The 21,832-nt window shown below is 37.4% G+C and overlaps 2 protein-coding genes and 1 pseudogene across 3 annotated transcripts; all 3 read right to left on the reverse strand.

Moving 5' to 3' along the window:
• Positions 1-7,721: 7,721 nt before the first annotated feature.
• On the reverse strand, positions 7,722-10,077 carry LOC131432384 (uncharacterized). 2 transcript variants are annotated; one of them, XM_058598616.1, is made up of 5 exons: positions 9,509-10,075; positions 9,198-9,437; positions 8,958-9,129; positions 8,107-8,855; positions 7,722-8,039 (listed from the first exon to the last, which is right to left on the reverse strand). In XM_058598616.1, exons 1-5 carry the CDS (start codon positions 9,906-9,908, stop codon positions 7,891-7,893), a joined length of 1,710 nt encoding a protein of 569 aa, XP_058454599.1. In that variant the 5' UTR covers positions 9,909-10,075; the 3' UTR covers positions 7,722-7,890. The 2 variants fall into 2 exon arrangements, with proteins under 2 accessions (XP_058454599.1, XP_058454601.1); XM_058598618.1 differs by having other exon boundaries at positions 7,916-8,039; positions 8,102-8,855; positions 9,509-10,077.
• Positions 10,078-15,185: 5,108 nt separating this feature from the next.
• Positions 15,186-16,889, reverse strand: LOC131427144 (uncharacterized; annotated as a pseudogene).
• Positions 16,890-20,162: 3,273 nt separating this feature from the next.
• Positions 20,163-21,478, reverse strand: LOC131429433 (cyclin-dependent kinase 7). The gene is made up of 2 exons (XM_058593546.1): positions 21,335-21,478; positions 20,163-21,270 (listed from the first exon to the last, which is right to left on the reverse strand). Exons 1-2 carry the CDS (start codon positions 21,386-21,388, stop codon positions 20,296-20,298), a joined length of 1,029 nt encoding a protein of 342 aa, XP_058449529.1. The 5' UTR covers positions 21,389-21,478; the 3' UTR covers positions 20,163-20,295.
• Between the last annotated feature and the right edge of the window lie 354 nt (positions 21,479-21,832).

The raw sequence follows: 21,832 nt of genomic DNA on the forward strand, positions 1-21,832 counted from the left end.
ACCTCGTCATACTCGTTTCCGTATTGCTGATTGTAGCCTTGCGCTACAAGTCTCGCTTTAAACCGTTGTACAGTATCATCCGTGTTTCGCTTCAACTTAAAAATCCATTTACACCCAAGCACACGCTTCCCCGATGGGGGATTTACCAATTCCCAAGCATCGTTGCTATTGATCGATTCGAGTTCTTCAAGCATTGCCTTCCGCCATTTGTCGCTATCAGGACCAGCGAGAGCTTGCTTTACTGTCTTCGGCTCCTCCTGAATCTCAGCTTCCACTGCGCACACATATCGACTCGGAAGTTGTCCCTTTGTTGTCCTGATCGACCGTCGTAAAATGAATTCATCCGATGCAGGTTCTGCATCCTCCCAGACATCTTCGTCCTGGTCTGTAGAAGGAACGTCACACATCTTGAACGTTGGTTTATCATTTGATAATGAAATAACCACTTCACTGGCTGAGGGTTGGCCTACCGGATCCGGCACAGAACTATAGCAATCCAGGAATACCACATCGCGACTAATCGTTATTCTCCTAGTAACAACATCTATTAAACGGTAAGCCTTTGACACTTCACTGTAGCCCATAAATTTCAACTTTATTGCTTTATCATCAAGCTTGCCCCGCTTCTCGCCAGGTACGAAGCAATACGCATCAACGCCGAATGGATGAACATGACTTAGATTAGGCTTTACTCCATTCCAGCGTTCGTATGGTGTCACTGGAATCGCACGGGTAGGTAGACGGTTTTGAAGATAGTTCGCAGTTGCTATGGCTTCACCCCAAAATCGGTCATCTAGCCCCGCCTCGATCAACATACATCGAGCCATTTCTACTAAATACCGGTTTTTGCGTTCCGCCGTGCCATTTTGTTGAGGCGAATACGGTGCGGTGAACTGACCGACAATGCCATTTTCCTTCAAAAAACGTTTGAAATCTCTCCCAATGTACTCACCTCCATTATCCGAGCGTAGAATTTTGGGCTTCTTACCAAACTTGGTATTTACCATTGCAACGTACTCTCGCACTTTATCCAGCGTTTCCGATTTCTGCTTGATGATATAGACGACGGTATACTTGCTGTAGTCGTCTATTAGCGTTAGGAAGTAACGGCTGCCACTCAACGTTGCTGTTCTCATAGGACCACAAATATCCGTGTGGACAATATCCATTACGCCCAATGACCTGCTGCTAGACATTTTTGGGAATGGCATACGATGCATCTTTCCCCGAATACACACTTCACATTTTTCAGAACAGGTGCACTGTTTAAACGTTATGCCGGTTACTAAATCAGGCAGTTTTGCTACGGCATCACAGTCTCTGTGTCCCAATCTGCGGTGCCAAACATGAACGCAGTCAGTGGGCGAAGCTACTAATGATGCACTTTCAACGTGAAGTTTCATAATAAACAAATTGTTTACGAGATCTGCCACAGCACCAACAATTCCATTTCGGCTGATTGAAGCACCTTTTTCATCGAAAGTTACCACGAACCCGTTATTCACTAACCGCTTCACCGATAGCAAATTTGATTTTATTTCTGGTACCAGCAACACGTTGTCCACTGTTATCAGACGACGTTTGCCCGCACTATCGACAGCGATCAATTTTCCAGATCCTCTTCCAGTGGATCGCACTTTCATCCCGTTGGCAACACAAACATTTTCTTTGACAGTATCGTCAAACGATTCAAAAAAATTACGATTATATGAAATATGACACGTTGCGCCTGAATCTAGAACCCAAACATCCGACATTCCCGAACCTTCGGTCGCAAACGCCCATTCGATCGATTCAACATCATTTTGAACTGCACTGTGAGCGCTATTATCAACTTTTTCTTCCCGTGTTACATACTTCTTGTTCTCTTTCCATTTCTTCCATTTTTCGCAATTCGCTTTCTTATGACCGGACTTTTTACAAAAATAACACTTGTCACCTTCTATTTTGGACAGAGCATGCAAAGCAGATTCACCATTTTTATCACTCTCCGCGCGATTAATTTTCTTCTGCCATTCGTCAATCAATTTGCCTTTCACAAGATCAAAAGTTAAATCGGCATCCGGCCTTGCTTCTAAGGCGGTCACCAGAGTTTCGTACTCTTCCGGAAGGCTACTGAACAAAATTGCTATAAGCCACTGGTGATCTAAAACTGCATTCGCCTGCAACCCATTCAATTTTTCCACTAAATCGGTCAGCGTCGCAATATGTGCTTCCATATCGCCATCATGTTCCAAACGAAGACGGCAGATTTTTCTCATCAGAGACACTTTCGTAGTAAGCGACTTTTTCACGTACACTTTTTCCAGATTTTTCCACGCTTCAGCGGCAGTTTCAGCTTTCCTAATGTGGATCAATTGGTTATCTTCTACCGCTAATCCAATCGTTGCCATAGCAAGCTGATTTTTCGTTTTCCATTGAGCGGTAACTGGTTCTGGCCTATCCTCACTGATAGCCTCCCAACAGCTTTCTTTAATCAACAGCAACTTCACTTTGAAGCTCCAATTGTCGTAGTTGGAAGCATTCAACTTGACGAACGACGCCAGCCTGTCACTCATTGCGAATCCGAAAAAAAAAAAAAAAATTCTTCTCACTTTACTACTCGCGACTCCGGCGTTCTGGGCCCATAACCTTTTGGCGGAATCAGATTGGCGAACTGACGGAATCGAAATTTATCACGAAATAAATTATAAGAACACGCGGTACAGTTTTACACGTCCTTTATTCATTACGGTTTAGTTTCAAGTGACATTTCAAGAGGAAATAGATCAAGGGATAAACAACTAGTGAAATATAAGTAGTTCAAGATATGTAATTAAAGGTGCACACAAAACGGTGTTGTCTATATGTCCACAGTCCTAGCTTGAAAATACCATGAATCAGATTTGAACATCTACTAACTGATTTGTTTATTTCAACAAGTTCCATCTCTCCCCACATTATCAGATCCAAATGGATTCCGAATCGGCGAGAAATTTTCATTCGGAATTCCATGTGGAATCCATGTTCACTGTCAATTAGGTTGATCGAGCAGCCAACTCAGGCGAAAATTCTAGCATTTTGAAAAGGCGCCCCATAGTAAAGTAAGTCGTATTCACGACAAAAAAGTAGTAGTAATCATTTTGAAATCGATTTTTTTCTACTACGAGTTTGTTTTCATTGCTGATATCTATTAGTACTAAAAAATCGTTGCATATCACTACTGCCGAAACGAAAATTTTCGCAGGAATCCTCCTTTTCTTGGTTCCATTTTTTATGAGCAGGTGTCGCTAGCGGTAATTTCAGCTTTGCGACAACCCGTTTGCATGTGCCTGGCAGATTTCTACCCAGGCGCCTGGAAGTGTCTGCCAGAAGATTTTGCCAGAATGCTGGCAGAATTCCGGCAAGAGTCTGGCAACAATGTAACAACCGTTTCCGCAAAGACTTCTTATTACCAAGATAGCCAGCTTTCCGATTTTACGTACAAATTATTGGCAACATGACACCCCCTAACGAGTCCGCATCGCAACTTATGCGAAAGTAACTCAATAACAAAGAGTGTGAGTGACAATGTTTATGTTTTTAACTACTGCATCAAAATCGTTTGGTTTGTTTTTCGGCATTATCATGTCGATCGTCAAAGGGTTATATTTTGTTTTACAATTAATTTTACAGATTGCATCAGATGCACATTATGATGAAAAAAGTGCGTGTGAGATAAACGCCGTATGTGCAGCATAAACTTGCTTTTTTTATAATATGTCCCAAAAAAATGGATCATTCTGATAGCGGAGCAAGATGTGTGCTGAATCTGTATCATAAAAAGTACTGAAAACAGGTTTCGTTGTAACTGTAAATGAATGGGTCAACCAAAATAAAACAATATTTGTAAACCTACTTTTAATAATCGTATTTGAATTGGACAGAGTAATTCCAAAAAATCGCATTATCAAGAATTAATATCGATCTCGTGACTTCTTTTGTTAGTGCTAATGAACGTCTACTAAGCATCTTACAATAAATATCCTTCAATTTTATTCGGTAAAAATTTAAGTTAATTACTCTTGTTGTGAAAGAATATGGATTGATTTTAGAACAATTAATATGTGTGTGAGATTCATTGCTTCTTTTACTATTAAATGTTTTTCTTTATTCGGAATTCGACTAAAATCCCAAGAGCCTAAAAACGCTAATACAGAAATTATCTTTTTAAACATTGTTAATGAATGTTCTGATACTTAGAATCTACTCTTAATACGTCAATCTAGCTTGAATGAACATTATTTTTAATTGAAAATTTCTAAATACTCTACTCAAAGTGATTTTTTTAACCTGGGTTAAATAATAATAACAGACTCTCATCAGAAAAGTAATAACAGATTATTTAAAAAATATTGACTCCTCTGCTTCATACCTGCATACGAACACTTTTAAACTTCGATTGTTTTGTACCGTTTCTGAACGCCAAAATTTGCTTTAAAAAAATCTCAACGTAGACTGTTGTGATGAGAAGTGGCTCCATAAAAGTAAAAATATTGTTCATACTTGTATCACAGACTAACAGACAGGACACTCAAATTAGATTCTTCAATCATTTTAACGGTCATTTCGAATATTCCTTTATTTGGGACAGTACTCACATGTGTCATGATGGCGCCACGTTACCCTATCAAAAACATCCTGTCTGTCATCTAGACTGTGTTTATTTTTTTCATTTACCAACAGAGTTGCCATTCATACAGAATTACCTATAATGTATTGATTTGTATACGTCCATGTGAATTTCATGCAGGATACAGATTTAATACATATTGCCAAAACTATATACATAATTGTGCCTACTTCTCATCCTCCAACGCAAGACAAAATCGAACCCGTTTTGTTACAATATTTACTTGCTTCTGGTCTGCCGCAACTTAATTTCGGGTGATAACTACCAACACAATAAAAAATAGTCTAGATGAACAACGTTGAGTCAAATAAATGGTTACCTTCCAACATCGCGAAAAAGTTAAATATATTATCAACGTAATCCAATAATTTATTGTGACGATTCATTTTCAAATATTTTGATGAAATCAGGCATCACTGCAAGCAGCTGATCGGTGTTGACAAACGAGGGGAAACCAACTAGTAAAAAAACTTTTACATAACACAAGGGGTGTACAAATAGTAAATAGTTCGCGCAGTACAATATAGGTGGAGCTAGTGCATAACGAAAAAATTTTTTTATAAGAATTTACTCATACTGTCATGTCTGTTAGTCTGTGCTTGTATGGTCGTGAACAAAATAAAATTAAAAAAAATCAAAACTCATGTACTAGTACCTATTTCATATGCACTAGTATCTACTCATCAATTGTGTAGATTTATAAATATTGAGCTTTTTAGCTTTATTTTGAGTTTTCTTATTATCATTTTCAATTTTAAATGAGCAGTTCATGTTGGCTAACTTACATCCTATAAGCATGTTTATATATTTATCTGTAATTTTCAATGCACATGTAATACACATTACATCAAGCATTACATACATTATTTATTTTTCACATTCAAACAATATGCATTTTTCTTCAGTATTTTCAGTAGATTCTGCTCGTTCTATTTTATGAAATTCAAAGCGGTCTTCTATAACCTCTATTAGATCGGCCTTTACTCCTACCGGACCTAATTTCAATAGATCATCGAAATGGGAATTTAAAATTCGACACACACCTTGGAAAAAATTGAAGATTTTCTCTCCAGGTGTCAATATACGGCTAGAATTGCAGTATCGTTTAAGATCGGACAAAATCGTTGCATTCATCGGAGCACTTTCTGTTTGTGTTGTCATTCGTATCAAACATTCTTTATGCTTGACTGTGCTACATGCCCATCCTGTAGTCCAATGAATGCTAGAAAGCTGGTTTATGTCACTGGTAAACTCAACTGCTTCATCATCTTCCTTGCAAATATATTTTTCACGGATATGCCGTCTAGTAATAAAACCGATTTTTTGAATTTCATCCCGATTTACAATAAATTTGCTTAGATCAGCTTCGACATTACCGACTTTTTTTTGGTAGAATCAACTGATTGAAGATGTCAACGAAACCATCCAACGTATCCCCTATAGAACAAAGTACACCAGCTGCAGTTAACAAATTACCCTCCAACCTGCCAGCAACTGCAAACAATGTCCAACAAGACGCATCTACAGCAACTAGCAATGTTTTCTTTTAAATAATAATAAAACTGATTGATGACAACTGACTTGTAAGCTGACATGAATTGCAATGCATCTGGATGATTGTTGTTAACATGTTTCCATCGGATTACGGAGAAAAAATGTTCCAAACAGTCTTGTGATAGATTACATGTCCAAAGAAATGAAAATCCGAAATTTTCAAGAAGATTTTTCCATAACATAGTAATTGACGAGATATATAGCAACAAGCCTTCGATCAGACCCTGTCAGCTTGGAGCGAAATCAAACTTCAGTTCAGCAACGCCATCGCACGGTGTCACATTCAACATATCATGTTAATTGTATGGGTGCGCAGTGCTGCTATTTTGGCGCGCACGAATTTGACATTTCTCTTCCCTACTTCTGTGTACGAAATTCGATGCGAACTCGCCTGAAGGCGCCATGCTCGCAAAAAATGTTGTTGCCAATGATTTGTTCGGGAAATGCGAGAGCTAGATATCTTGTTAATATGATGTCTTTGCTTCGATGCAATAAGGTTTTCGTGACTGTTGTTTATTGTTATTCAAAGTTATCTTTTCCAGTAATGTATCGATAACAACTTCGCCAGCGACGTCCTGTTCGTCTAATAGCATAATCGGCTGATATTCGACTGGAAAGATTTAAATGTTGTTAAACGTTTATAACTTGTAGAATATTTTTACCTTGATTATCGTAAATATTCATTAGACTGAACTCTGGTACGGGGATGTCATTAGCTGGAGCAGGGCCACGCAAAGTTTGAGTAACAAATGGTTCTAAGCTAAAAGTATTGAAAATATTGTAATGCACTGGTAACGGAACAATCATACCCTCGAGAATAATTTCTGCTATTCAAGAAATCCTCATCTCGAAAGTGATCAGCACATACGTAACTATTAACGGTGAAATCTCTAAACATAGATTTCGGCGATGGACCTTTACATCCGTTGAAGCAGCCAACAATAGCACATCCTCAGCTCATTGTAAAACTGGTCAACAATCGTATAATACCCAACTTTGCACTATTCCTTGATTAAACCGAGATTTTCTTACACATACGACTTACACAAAGTGATCGATCATCTATTACAAATGTTTTTATTTGCCTGCACAAATGCTGAACAAGCGTCTTCGTTTGTTTACTTTCTACGCTAGAAAAAGAATCGGTTTTCTTTTTCATGCATCGTTCGTGCTCGCAGCACTCTCACTAGTGAGTGATGCATTTGACATAATAAGTTAAATGCGCCGCCGTTTGATGGCGTTGCTGAACTGAAGATTGACATCGCTCTAAGCTGACAGGGTCTGGAATAAAGTTAGTAAACGTAGTGTTTTTTTTTACAATTTAAACAAAATTTACGTAATAAGCGTGATATCGACAATAATTTCCTACTTCTTTCAGTCGTTTAGTTAAAGTATTAAAGAAAATACTCAAACAAAGAAAAAGTTATTGTGAACTTTACATCTGTAAAATTCTCGTATCGCTCATAAAGTTTGAAAATGCACTCAGGTTAGTATAGAAAAAAGGACATAGGTCAAAACGTATATATTTTAAATATCATCAAACATTCAATGTAAATATTAATAATACAAAATAAACGTAGCAGAATATTGAAGTTGATTAGTCAAAAACTGCGATAGTTTGATGCAGACATCCGTATACCAGTATTTGTTTGGTTCAACAACAGGCAACACAATTCATAAACGACTTAAAGTCCTACACCTTCGGACGATCGCAAGTCGTTCTGATACGCAATTCGACGTCTAAAAAATTTCTTGTAGGCGAAAAATCCACCAACGAAGCATGCGACAACGGTCACACTGACAGAAATGGCCACTACTGCTGTTCTTCCTATAACTGAAAAACAGTACGACAAACGTGAAACCAATGGCTGTTTTCTCACACACAGTACCGCTTACCTCACCTTCTTCTACTACATCGAAGTTGATTGCGTAATCCTTGTTTTTAACCTTGATCAAACATTTCCATTGGCCAAAATCTTCCTGTTTCAGTGCCATGATTTCCATTCCACATTCGCCGGTCCGCAACCCCTTGCCATAATAGCGAAATCGAGAAACGTCGTTGGGTACAATATTTTCTGACAGACCGTGCACCTCTCCCGAGGGACTAACAAATCGACAGATTTCGATAGGCATATCCAGGATTGTTCTGCAAAGCAACTTTACATCTTCATCTCCGGCACTACCCGTAATTAATGGGGTAATTGTTTCGCCAGGTTGATCATATACTTCGACGTCAAAGTAGATCATCCGATCCTCGTCTCCAATCCGATCGTTGATCCCACAAGCCCACTTTCCAGTGGTAATGTTCACGACATTAAACAAACATATTCCTAACGTTTTGAGATTATCAAATCTAGAAGGAACATAATTGCCACCATTCGGTCCTGATAAATAGCAGTAGTCGATTGGGTACGACACTTCACAGCTCAGTTCGGTTGTAGTAGATTGACTCGGTTCGCGGAACACTTTAATTAGTTGGGTGTTTGCTACGACATCGTTGGATTGATCAGGCATAGTACTAAATTTATAGTCGAGATTGAACACACATCCGCTGTAGTCATTAGGGAGCTCCAGAAATACACGCCAAATTCCGTAATCTTCTGGGTGTAGAGGTTTAAGTATTTCAATACTGCATATTCCCGATTCCATACTGAAACAATGATCAGTGTATTAGAGGTGATGATTGTTGTCATTGTTCTGTTTAAACATAAACGGCACTGGACATGATCGGAATGATAGTTTCTCCACTTACTGCGTATCATAGGCCGAATATCGTTCGGTCAGATGCCCGTCGAGTAGCAACATCTGTCGATTGCTGCCAACAGAAACAGCACGACACGGATTCACTTTACTTTTGTAGCGACAACTTAGAACCACGTGTGACTCATTCTCCAGCATTGAAATGGATACATCGCGTTTACTCTCTGTAATAAAAAAGGGCGGTTGTTATCAATATCATGCAGTTTTCTTTATTTTTTTAATTTCAACCTACTCTCAACGCTCACATTGATTACAGTTTCGATTTCATCCATATCACCCCAGTAAAGCATACGGCATCGAAACTGTGCCGTTTCCCAAGTCACATCAAACGTTTTCGTGCAGCCTGGGTAGACATTATCGGTCTGATCCAAAATACGGCAATATCGCCGGGAACTGTCCTCCGGACAAAACAGACTATAAGAGCTTGCAGTATCACTGATGGTGACGTTCAGTATATCAATAATTTTAGGTACTGAAATGCAATAAAAACGACAAAGTTACTTGGTATTATTTATAAGATTGATAAGGACACAGTGCACTCACAATAAACCGATAATGATAAATTCTGTACGATTGTTTTAGAGTCGGCACCTAAGACCGACAATGTCCAATCTTGTTCAACAATTTTCTGAACATTTTCAACCCGAATACCACAAACGCTCGCGTTGAATCTCTGCACCCTGGTTACCCCTCCGACCACATGAACCTGATCATTGTCCAAACTGTAGCTGTTTCCAGCGACCATCACCGAACAATGAGACCATTGGACCAATTCACCAGTTTGGGTAGGTACAAGATATGCTAAAAATCCGGCTCCCTGCATGATCGAGAGTTTATTGGTGGGAAAAATCGAGACACCACCAGCCAGTATGTTCCCTCCTGACCGACACAATAAGAAACCAATCACAAGCCATATAGCCGATAATCCACCCTCACTTGGCATCTTCTCCACTGTACTGAATTTATTATTATATTTTGTTGTCAACAATAATCAGAGCTACGTGCGCAAACTGAATCGCATACAAGCTACTTAGGTAATAGAGCACTCTTCTCCTGCCCATTAATGCGTACGACTACTAACGATCGCACAATTCGCAACTGAACAGCGTGAGTTTCGGAACTCTGCCATCTAAAAATAAACAATAACACCGTGGAGTGCAATATAAGTTTTGCAACGCTTTTGCGGAAGCAGGAGAGAATTGAGAGCAAAATAAGTGATTTACGAACAATGGATAAAAGAGTTGTGGCAGGATAGCAATTGTGATCAAATATAAATTTTTAAATTTTCTCCAATACCGATTTATGTTGGGTGTTCAGTCACATGTGGTGACTTTTCTGCCATATTATATACAGAATTTGGTTATTACAATTAAGACATCATTTGTGATTATAATTCTGTGATTTGTTGTAGGGAAAATTGTAAACCTACTTCTAATGAGTAATGCAAAAAATACTATATTATGTGACATTATATCTAATGGTTCTATATTTGTGAGTCTGTGTAACTCATTTGTACCAGAAACATCACATTAACACGATATCCAGCTCTCATATTTCCCGAACAAATCATTGGTAACATCCTTTTTTCGCAAGAATGGCGCTCTCCGGCGAGTCCGCATTACAGACTGGCGGATACAAATATGGCAAATAGAGTGCCTATAACCAGAGTGACGACTTCTCATCCGTAATGTTGGCAACAATTCAAAACATCCCATTAGCTTTAAATTGAATTGACAGGTCGTTTGCTCGTTTGGAACTGGTAGCTGTCATTCCAAACGAACAGCTGTCGTCACTCTGATTATAGTCACTCTAATGGCAAATCGGGCAACAAAACTATGTTGGTTTATCGACGGGCAACACTGTAAAATGTGCATGCTGGTGAGCAAGTTTGTTATTTATTTACATTTGGCTCACATTTAATGCAAAAATGTTGTTGAAATGAAACGTGCTTTCGTTTTGTGTAAAAACAATTCGGCATGAAAAATCTCGATTTTTTAAGATTCCCCACCGACGAAAAGGCGATGAGATTAGTGGTTGAAATTTTGCAAATTACTGAAAGACTTTCCTATAATCGCAAGTCACAGATTGTGTAGCGTAAGCTCAAATGCGGTATAATTGATATAATTTATTATTGATTTTTCATTTTTTCCAATAGTTGCACTTCGCCGAATAAGAAAAATTCCTGGAGCAATTCCACGATATCAGAATGTACCGCAACTGAGACTTTCTAAGCCGGTACTTAAATTTGACGATGACTATGACTATTCCGCAGGGAAGTTTCCAAATTGAAATATGAGAACGAAAATTTAAAAAGAAAACTAGAGATGAGCTGAAGTAGATCGTCCGTAGTTGCACTTTGTGAGAAGCAAATCATTTTCACTGTACATACTCACTCACTCCTAACTTTTTATTGAATGATCAATAACGACGCTGGCCACGACCAAAGGCTGTGCTACTGAGGGAAAGGAATGAATGTTAGTCCCATACTTGTTGTTTCTAGAGACTGTGGGTACACGGAGCGAAAACTATGGTACTATCAACCTTAATGGAGGTTACTTCAACCGAATTTCGACATTGAAATTTGCACAAACATGTTTTTGATTTACTTTGACTGACTATGAACTTCAAAATAAACTGAAATACAAGGTTGTTTTTAGCTCCGATTTTAAGGTATTTTCAACAAATATTCGTTTGGAACAGCTATAATGGTGGTTGTTCCAGTTTTACAGTAGAAAACTTTTAGGTAAATTCAACCATACTTCACAATTTATTTCAAACAAAGTTTGGATTACACATACTGCGATTTTTTTTTCTAAAATGACCAACAAAATAGTGAGTGCAATCATCACTTCTTGTTGATTCAAAGAAAAAAATTGTTCGAAGGAAATGGGAAGTTAAGAGAAATGAAATGAATTTTATTTTTACGTTTATATTTTACACATAAATACATTGCTTCAAATTTTGTAATTACATAGTCGTACATAAGTGGTCCCTTCTAAATTATGTAGATCTATAACATTGCTATTATTGTATTCAATGTTACTTACTACTACTGATCTAGCTGTAGTGCTTATTTCATACGATTGCAAGTGTTCGTTAAATTTGTTTATTTTATATTTCTCGCAGAGCAGCAGAAGCGCATTATCGTTATTGAGAAATATTTCTGTTATTTTGAAAATATCAATGGTATCACTGCATATTGTACTATAAAACGACCCTCTTTTATATAGTATTCCACATTTATAAAATTTAGTCAAAAATTTTATGGATTCTTCATGAACATTAACTGGATTAAAGTTAATATACTTCTGTTGTTCAGGCCGGAAGTGATTAAAATATATTTGACTTTCGTCGTATGTAATTTTCGAGGTTGAGAAATTATTTCTGATACAATCATATGCAAATTTAAAACCGGCTCTTATGGCTATGGATGAGCACATATTTATACGATTACTGTTAGTTCTACAATACGCTTTGAATTCTTTATGTTTCGATTCAAATCTCATTGACTAATGTGTACGGAGAGCTCCTCCTTTTAAAATAGCACTTGCATAGTGTACCATGTTGTGATGTTTCGGTTTGAGAGTATCATGGAATAGTTTTACATATTGATTATGATGGAATGTTGTAAGTGATCTTAGCTCTTTGACCAACGGTAATGGAATTTCTCTCAAAAGTAAGATGTGAACTATTTTTACTAAAGCACATGCAAGCTGCCATACAGCATCTGTTTCAGGCACTAGAGGACCTATAATCAACAGAAGAAACGTTATTAATGTCTTCGACTCGTTGGCAGTACATTTGAGTCTTTTCATTTTTATGTGGTGCTCTTGAATATCATGTATAATGTTACTTGAATGCTGGGTACCGCTAATAATTCTATTTTTGTTCTCGTTAAAATCGTTAAGTCTAAAATATCTTTTAGTGTAAATAAAATAGAACAGTATATGCTGAAGATCATAGATTCCAACTCCTTCAAATACATCATGCATGATGTCAAAAACAAAATTATAAACAACATGAAATGACGGGATTCGATTGAAAACACAGACCGCTTTTATGCCTGTTTCTGAAACAATTTTTAATTGAGCATCACGTTCATAACCAACAGTTGTACGAAAAATTTCCGAGTGTTCCTTACTATCTGTCTCTGTCTAAATACGTTTCCTTTTACATACCCTGCAGAAAAACGTGGCCCTAAAGCTTTCAACATAGTCTAGGATTCCATTTAATCCTAGGTTATCATCGAGTACGAAGCCTAATACAAAAAAAACTTTTTTTATCTTCTCCTTCGATTCGAACTGTAATACCTTCAACCTCTAAATCAACCAGTAAATCTATCAATTTCGACAGAGTTTTATCGCTACTAAAACGTTTTCTATCTTTGCTCATGATAAATCCAACGGTAAGAATATTATTTAATTTTCCTTGCATATAAGCTGGTAGACATGGTATATTCAGATAGATGGCGCAAATAGAAGTTGCCTTTGAATGACAAGATGATGTGTCGCTGGTGTTGAAGTCGTCGAAGTATATATTAACGGGAATTACGATTCTTCCGCACATACGGGGTCTGTTCAAAAAGTACCCGGAATTCTCATTTTTCTAATAAAAAAATTTATTTATTCGTCTACATCTATATGTTCCCCTTCAAAGTAATCCCCCTAGATATAATACACTTATGCCAGCGTTTTTTCCAGTCTTCGAAACACCCCTGATAGTCACTTTTTGTAATGCTCTGTAGCACTCTCAGCGATTCTGCCTTTATCTATTCAATCGATGAAAAACGCTGTCCTTTCATGGGTCTCTTCAACTTTGGGAACAGGAAAAAATCACACGGAGCGATATCTGGTGAATAAGGAGGTTGGGGCATGGTTGAGCGATGGTAATGCGTTTGTTTTTTTGATCAAAATTCAGCAGTTTTGGAACGAATTTTGCTGCCACTCGTTTCATGCCCAAAACATTTGAAAAAATATGATGGCATGAGCCAACTGATATGCCAACTTCATCAGCAACTTCTCTAATAGTGATTCGGCGATCATCCATAATCATTTTTTCCACTTTTCCCACATTTTCATCGATTATTGACGTGCTGGGTCGACCGGAGCGTTCGTCGTCTTCAACGTCTTCGCGGCCATCTTGGAAACGTTTATACCACTCGTAAACACTTGTTTTTTTTTTCATAGCAGACTCACCGTAGGCTCTCTGTAACATTTCGCACACTTGGTTACACTTTATTTCATTTTTCACGCAAAATTTCATACAAATACGTTGACTCTTCAATTCTTCCATTGTTTAAACTAACAAAAATCGCCGAGCTCAAAAAACACGTCTACACCAGCCGCTACAAGACAGAATGTAAACAATGAATACAGCTGAAAATTTCACCATACATTAGAGACATATGTACCAACACAATGAAAAAAAAATTTGACCACCGGACTCTCCAGACGCGCGCAATTAAAAAATTCCGGGAACTTTTTGAACAGACCTCGTATTTGCAGTTCTTTCCTGCCAAATAGAACCATCAATTATTGTGCGCATCACTCCGTCATTTGACAACTTTAAACTGTTGATGATCGTGCTGAAAACTCCGTCGGCTTCGATATACTTTCGCAATGCGAATTTAACGGGTATCAAAACCCCTTGAATTTCTTCCAGATTCTAAAAAAACAGTAAAAAGTAGTTTAGATGTTTCATTAAAATTTTGAGCGAGTGTATTTATTACCGGCTCACGACATGGATCTCCATACGATGTAAGTGCTTGTTGATTTGTAGTAAAAAATACCGGGTCTTCGTAAAATCCACTATTTTTTAACTGTTGAATAAATTTATACTCCGAAGTGCAATTATAGCTGCAGAGAATCGATTCCAGCGTATTTTTACAGTCAAGCGTCATGGCTCCAGCCATTTGCACATCATTAAGTACGGCACTTAGCGGTTCTATAACATGTTGTTCAATGTCTTTAATGATGTCAAATGCAACTTTCTTTGCCATTCCATTTTCACTCAACCATTTTAACGTCATTGTTGAATATACTAGGTTCATATCAAAATTTACCAGGCTTCTGGAATCAACAGCGTTACAGAGCTGATTGTCGACTTTAAATCCACTTCGTTCTCTTCTTCTCTAGAATCAATTCGATTAACTTCGATTTTTTCAGTACATGTTACAAATATTTTTTGTTCAAAATGATTGATTTGTTCCTCGATAGACTGTTCATTTAATTTTTTTTGCCTTCAGGAAGGTGGGGAGTTGATAGAAAGTGTCTCCAAACGACACAATGAAAAAATTTAACTTAGTTAGTTCCGGACCGACGATGACCACCAATGGGCTATAAATCATTCCCCTATCTTTGGCACGTGAGTTTCGATAGACTTGTACTTCTGACTGCAGATCCGTTATGTTCTTCACCCAGTATACGAAGCTATTACGATTTTCAATGTAGCTAGGTTTTCATTTCGATTTGTCCTCAAGAGTCAACAATGAGCACGGCAGAATATAAGGCAACAGTAACGAATATGCAGCATCCCGATAGTCTGGAATAAAATTATGCATGAAATTAGAAAAAAATATCGTGTACAGGAAAATTTACCTTCGCTAAGATCATTTTCCAACGAGTTAACTATAACTTTTCCCGATTTAAACGTAACATCCGCTACTAAAATTGGCTTCACTTTTAGGATGAAATCATTCCATTTATCAAAAAGCATTGATTTCCCAAGCAACCAGAAGTTCCACAATTACTTAAAAAATCCACTTTCTTGCTGCTTAAAAGTACATGCGTAAAAAGTACTTTTGAGAACTTGAAAGTACAGATCAAGTTCCGCGTGAACTTTCTCGCTGCTTAAAAGTACGCGTGGTACTTTTGGCAGCTTGAAAGTACAGAACAAGTTCCGCGTGAACTTTTTCGCTGCATAGAAGCTGAACAATGTATTTTATAAGCAGTTTAGAAGTTCGTTCGGTGGCGTCGTGCGAACTTTCAAGTGTGGATAATTACTTAAAAAATGGGCTGCTTAGAATGCTATTGATGAACTTTGAGAGCTGCTTAAGCCAAATCAGTCCCTTTTATCCGAACTTTTGGTTAGTTGGGTTTTTTGTCGGAAACTTTGCATCAAAATCAATTTTTGCTAATTGATAACCGTCTGAATTGCGGAGAGTCGGAAATAATTCCAGGATTAGTTTACAAGATCGTTTCTCAAACTTTGATATTTCATATGCTCGTAACAGACTAGTTGACGCCCTTTTCTGCATTACACCTGGCCATTCGTCCTCATGGTGTCTGATCCACGTCTTCGCTTGATGATATTCAATCCCTATAAAAAATTTGAATACGCAAGCATTACTTGAAGAAATAATATACTCACATTCGGAATCTGAGAACGGATTTGACGACGTAGTATTTTGACTTTCTATTGATTTCCGATGCGCTGTTTTGGGTATAGTGTAATTTGAGTTTCTGTCATAGAGACAACCTTTCGATAAACGTCCTATTCTGGTTTTTTTCCCCGAGATGGCAGAAAATGTTGGTTGATACCAAGAATCCTGCAAAAAACGTAGCTTTAACAAATGCATAAATTTGAATTTTATCAATTAAAAAAGATTGTTAACCTCTGGTTCAGAAGGAAATAGATCATTTAACTCTGATGCTCGGCTTAGAAGCTCATTATGGGTGAGTTTACCAAAAACATCCTTGAATTCATCAACCACAATATGCGTTATGTCATTAGTAATTTTTACTTATTTTCCAGCAACAAAAATAGAAATATCTGATTCCGTTAAACACGAGATAAATGAAGACAAACATTAGAAAAAAAATCCTATCTACAAATAACAGCTTCTGTGTTTTTCTTGTTTGATTATTAATTTACAATCGTCAATCTTCCGCTCTAAATATATGCATGATATTACGACTAAAACCATTGCCTTTTGATTTGTACTGAAGAAATAATTGTAATAATTGAACGAAGTAATAAACAAAGAGAAACAGTCATTTACAAAAAGCCAGTCATCAACTCTGCGATAAGTTTAACAATAAATTTCGCTCAATTAGCCAAGTTCAACCCTTCTTGGCGCCGTTTTCGATGACTCAAATGTACCGTATGACTGACTGAAATCCGGTCCGATTCAACAGAAATAGCCAAAAATGTTTCTTCATCGATTCGGAAAATTTCGATCGAATGTGAATTTACATTCTGTATTTCATTCAAGTTTCATATTAAAACATTACTCGAAAAAAAAAATGCAAAAAGCAAATCTCAATTCGATCGAAGCTATCCTGAGCTATACATTACGAGGTTAAAGATGCCATAACCTCATTGTACTTTTTCCTCCTCTAGAAAGGCTAAAATTACATTTTCTCTTACCTCAATAAATTGTAGTTCAATGCTGCCGGTATCCTTCAATTCCCAACACAAATAACGCTGCTACTTGCTTGGAACAAGACTTCATAAATGCTTTGAAATCACACAAAAAACAATTCCCAACAATTCAGCTAACACTTGACACGAAAACTAAACACAACCGAGAAGAAGCGAGCTAACGATAAAAGCAACCGAAGCAAACTGAAAAACTATTTTGTTTTGACTTAATCGTCAGGTTGGTATTTACCTAACCGAAAATTTAGGTTATTTATACTCAACACATATGTTGATTCAAAATGATATATTATATTGAACTGATGTGATATGTGCATCACCCAACAAGCTGAATTTTGTTTGGGACAACTTCGAATATGATTTAAAATAACCTATTTTTTTGGTGTAATCAAACATTTTCAATCTTACAACAATAATATTAAATGATTTGAAACTTATTGAAATAATTATTTGGATCAATATGAATCTTTGGTTTGAAACAGACAATTTATAATTTTGATTCAATAAACATTCGACATTGAATTTCAACAATACAATTAGTTGTTTCAAACTAGGCCAATTCCTCTCTGTGTATACCACTGTATCTCCACGAGCATCACGGGATAGGAGATTTGTTAGTAGGGAGTGAAAAAGATCCGGATATGTTTTGGTAAACAATATGATCTCAACAAAACCTGGTTTTTCTCTCCTGCTCGCTCTGATGTCAGCAACACGAGATGGAACACGACCACCGAAAGAATAAAATAAAAACACTCGCGAATGGGTACGCTGCAGACCAACCCTAGACCTTCAGTCTGAATGACACAATCGACTTTTAAACTTTCACATTCCATAGAAATTCGACAACACCGACAATGACATGCAGACGGCGCTTCGATCGGTTAACAGGTTGCACTGTCACTTAAAATAACTATTTCAACCAAATTTTTAACTATACGTATCAAACAACACATTGAAATTATACTTTTTTGAGAGCAGCACCAGAACTCCGCATCCCACTCCCAGTGATGCCAACTCTCCCCCAGAACGAAAATTTAAAAAGAAAACTAGAGATGGCTAAACCTGATTCCATGCTAACGAAACTGCAAAAAACTTTGGAAGAAGATCAATATGCATTGATAACGACTGGATTAAAAAAATCGCGGAGGTGGTCTAATCAAAGCATAATCCAGTTCGCTTTCACATTTCATCCAAGTCAGTCGATAAAACAAAATCGCCAAGAAACCAAGTTCAGTATTGTCACAGACTAACAGACAGGACACTCAAGTTAGATTCTTCAATCATTTTAACGGTCATTTCGAATATTCCTTTTTTTGGGATAGTACTCACATGTGTCATGATGGCGCCACGTTACCCTATCAAAAACATCCTGTCTGTCATCTAGACTGTGTTTATTTTTTTCATTTACCAACAGAGTTGCCATTCATACAGAATTACCTGTAATGTATTGATTTGTATACGTCCATGCGAATTTCATGCAGAATACAGATATAATACATATTGCCAAAACTATATACATAATTGTGCCTACTTCTCATCCTCCAACGAAATACAAAATCGAACCCGTTTTTTACAATACCCAACTAACCAAAAGTTCGGATAAAAGGAACTGATTTGGCTTAAGCAGCTTTCAAAGTTTATCAATAGCATTCTAAGCAGCTCATTTTTTAGGTAAATATCCACACTTGAAAGTTCACGCGACGCAACCGAACGAACTTCTAAGCTGCTTCTAGAATACATTGTTCAGCTTCTATGCAGCGAGAAAGTACACACGGAACTTGTTCTGTACTTTCAAGTTGCCAAAAGTACCACGCGTACTCTTAAGCAGCAAGAAAGTTCAAGCGGAACTTGTTATGTACTTCCAAGTTCTCAAAAGTTCCGCGTGTACTTTTAAGCAGTAAGAAAGTGGATTTTAAGTAATTGTGGAACTTCTGGTTGCTTGGGTATTTACTTGCTTCTGGTCTGCCGCCACTTAATTTCAGGTGAAAACTACCAACACAATCAAAAATAGAATAAATGAACAACGTTGAGTCAGATAAATGGTTACCTTGCAACATCGCGAAAAAGTTAAATATATAAACGTAAACGATTTATTTTTCTCAACGTTGTTCAGAAAATGACTTCAGATAGGTAAAACTGATTATTGGTTTGTGGTATATACATAGCTGTAATGTTTATTCCTTTTAGTTAGTTTTTGGCACGGAATGTGAAAAACGTTCATTATCGGGTCCAATGAAAAATGAACTTGTAGCCATCTAGGCTATTTTTGATTGTATTGATGATTTTCACCCGGCACACTGGCGGCAGGTCAGAATCAAGTAAATATCGTAACAGAACATGGGTTCGATTTTGTATTGCGTTGAAGGATGAGAAGTAGACAGAAATCTGTATTTAGCTTTGGCAATATGTATTATATCTGTATTCTGCATGAAATCCGCATGAAAGTATACACATCCGTACATTACAGATAATTCTGTATGAATGGCAACTCTGTTGGTAAATGAAAAAAATAAACACATGAATATTCGAAATGACCTTTAAAATGATTAAAGAATTAAATTTGAGTGTCCTGTCTGTTAGTCTGTGCTAGTGTTCCACGAAAATTTATTTTTTGAAGAATTTACTCATAGTGTCATGTCTGTTAGTCTGTGATTCAACGGCGTGTAACGTTTTTGTATTGAAAAACTCGAACTTGATCGAAATATAGAATGAAAATTTCACATTCGATCAAAATGCATAACCGGGGCAAATATCGGTTTAAATATACTGGTTTGAGTTGTTTCATGAAATGAAATCATTAAATATCAAAAAACAAATGTGAAAATCTAACTAAACTCATTTATTAACCTACAGTTTTGCTCGGTTCTTGCAGAATGCATTCATTTTAAGTCATAAATAATTTATTACCATCCAACTTTAAAATGTACACAATGGGAGTTACGCAATCCGTCTTAAAACTGTAACCGTTTCGGCAATGTACCACCATCCACGTTCTCCGGCAGTTTTCGCTTCAGGGTCGGTTGTTTGTCTTCCTTTTCCTTACTTCCCGCATAGTAACTGGCCGGCATTGGCAGTTTGCTTCCCAGCGATGGAGCCGGTTTGTTGGAGAAATATGCCATCATCAACGCCTCGGTACTGGTGCATCGACTGGGCGGGTACAACGCCAGCATTTTGTTGGCCAATTCGATCAAATCATCCGAGGCGGCCGTGAAGATATCTCGCAGCGGAATTGGAGGAACATATTTGTACTGTACGTAATCCGGCAGCGATTTGACGTCAGGCCAGTTTTCTTCTGTTGGAGTACCCATAACTTTGAAAATTCGTGTCAGCTGATCCAGATCGCTTTCACCCGGTAGAAACGGTACCCGAAGCAACAGTTCCGCTAAAATGCAACCAACGGCCCATATGTCCACCCCGGTGGAATACTGACGGGCTCCAAACAGAAGTTCTGGACTTCGATACCAACGAGTCACCACCTGATTGGTGTTTATTCGATTAGGAGAACCATAAAATTTGGCCAAACCGAAATCTCCGATTTTCAGTACTCCACTCCCACTTAATAGCAAATTGTTTGGTTTCAGATCTCGGTGTAGAATCCAGTGCATATGAAGATATTCTAGACCTCTCAGCGTCTGGATCATGTAACATTTGATGTTTGCCGGTGTCAGCAGAATCTTTGGATCCTTGATGATGATTTCTAAATCAGTATCCATAAAATCAAACACCAATGAAACGTTACTTTTATGCCCGAACACATCCAGCAGGCCGATAATGTTCTCATGGTGCAGTTCATGTAACAGTTTTATTTCTCTCAGGGCGGTTCGATTGATTCCGTCCGCCGCCTCTTCACGGTTTCCGATCTTAATTTTCTTCACCGCAACAATTTCGTTTGTTTCGATATCTCGGGCCTTGTAGACGGTGGCAAACTGAGCGGTTGGGGAAATTTAACGAATTAATGAACCAAAATCACCGTTGTGCTAGACTTCTTACCTGACCTTCACCCAAAAACTCTATTTTTTCGTAACGATTTAATCGATTTTCCATACTGTTTTAAGATATATCTTTAAATTTCTACAGTTTAGATATATTTTCAAAAATATATAACGACGAATGCAATATGCTACAACAAACCGAAATTACAAAAAAACGTGTTTTGACAGCGCTAGCGGAAAGTAAACAACGCTTCAATTTCGAACAAATAGAGCTGAGCGGTATAGACTTCTCCAAGGGGGATGTTTAAATACGACGTATTATAATTTTCACTGGCGATTAACACAAAGATTGCGATGTGACAGAATAGCGAAAAACTGCCGCAAAGATAGCCAAACTGTCATTCGCACCGATTCAATTTCTTCGTGACCACAAACCAGAAAAATATTGTTTTTAAATTGACCGTGAAATGATAATGTTTATATAATAAGAATAATTATACAATGATACTTTGTATTTATCGACGTATTTGTTTTCAAAACCTCGTGCTTATCAATA

The sequence above is a fragment of the Malaya genurostris genome, chromosome 2 (genome assembly GCF_030247185.1).
Source record: "Malaya genurostris strain Urasoe2022 chromosome 2, Malgen_1.1, whole genome shotgun sequence".
NCBI lineage: Eukaryota > Metazoa > Arthropoda > Insecta > Diptera > Culicidae > Malaya > Malaya genurostris.

What these genes read in the sequence shown, in the direction of transcription:
- LOC131432384 (XM_058598616.1), bottom strand. Translation starts at nt 9,908, where the DNA reads ATGCCAAGTGAGGGTGGATTATCGGCTATATGGCTTGTGATTGGTTTC. An exon ending in TTTATCATTATCGGTTTATT is followed by an intron (nt 9,438 to 9,508) that starts GTGAGTGCACTG and finishes ATTGCATTTCAG; the next exon opens with TACCTAAAATTATTGATATA. An exon ending in AATCAATGTGAGCGTTGAGA is followed by an intron (nt 9,130 to 9,197) that starts GTAGGTTGAAAT and finishes TTTTTATTACAG; the next exon opens with AGAGTAAACGCGATGTATCC.
- LOC131429433 (XM_058593546.1), bottom strand. Translation starts at nt 21,388, where the DNA reads ATGGAAAATCGATTAAATCGTTACGAAAAAATAGAGTTTTTGGGTGAA. An exon ending in AGTTTTTGGGTGAAGGTCAG is followed by an intron (nt 21,271 to 21,334) that starts GTAAGAAGTCTA and finishes CCAACCGCTCAG; the next exon opens with TTTGCCACCGTCTACAAGGC.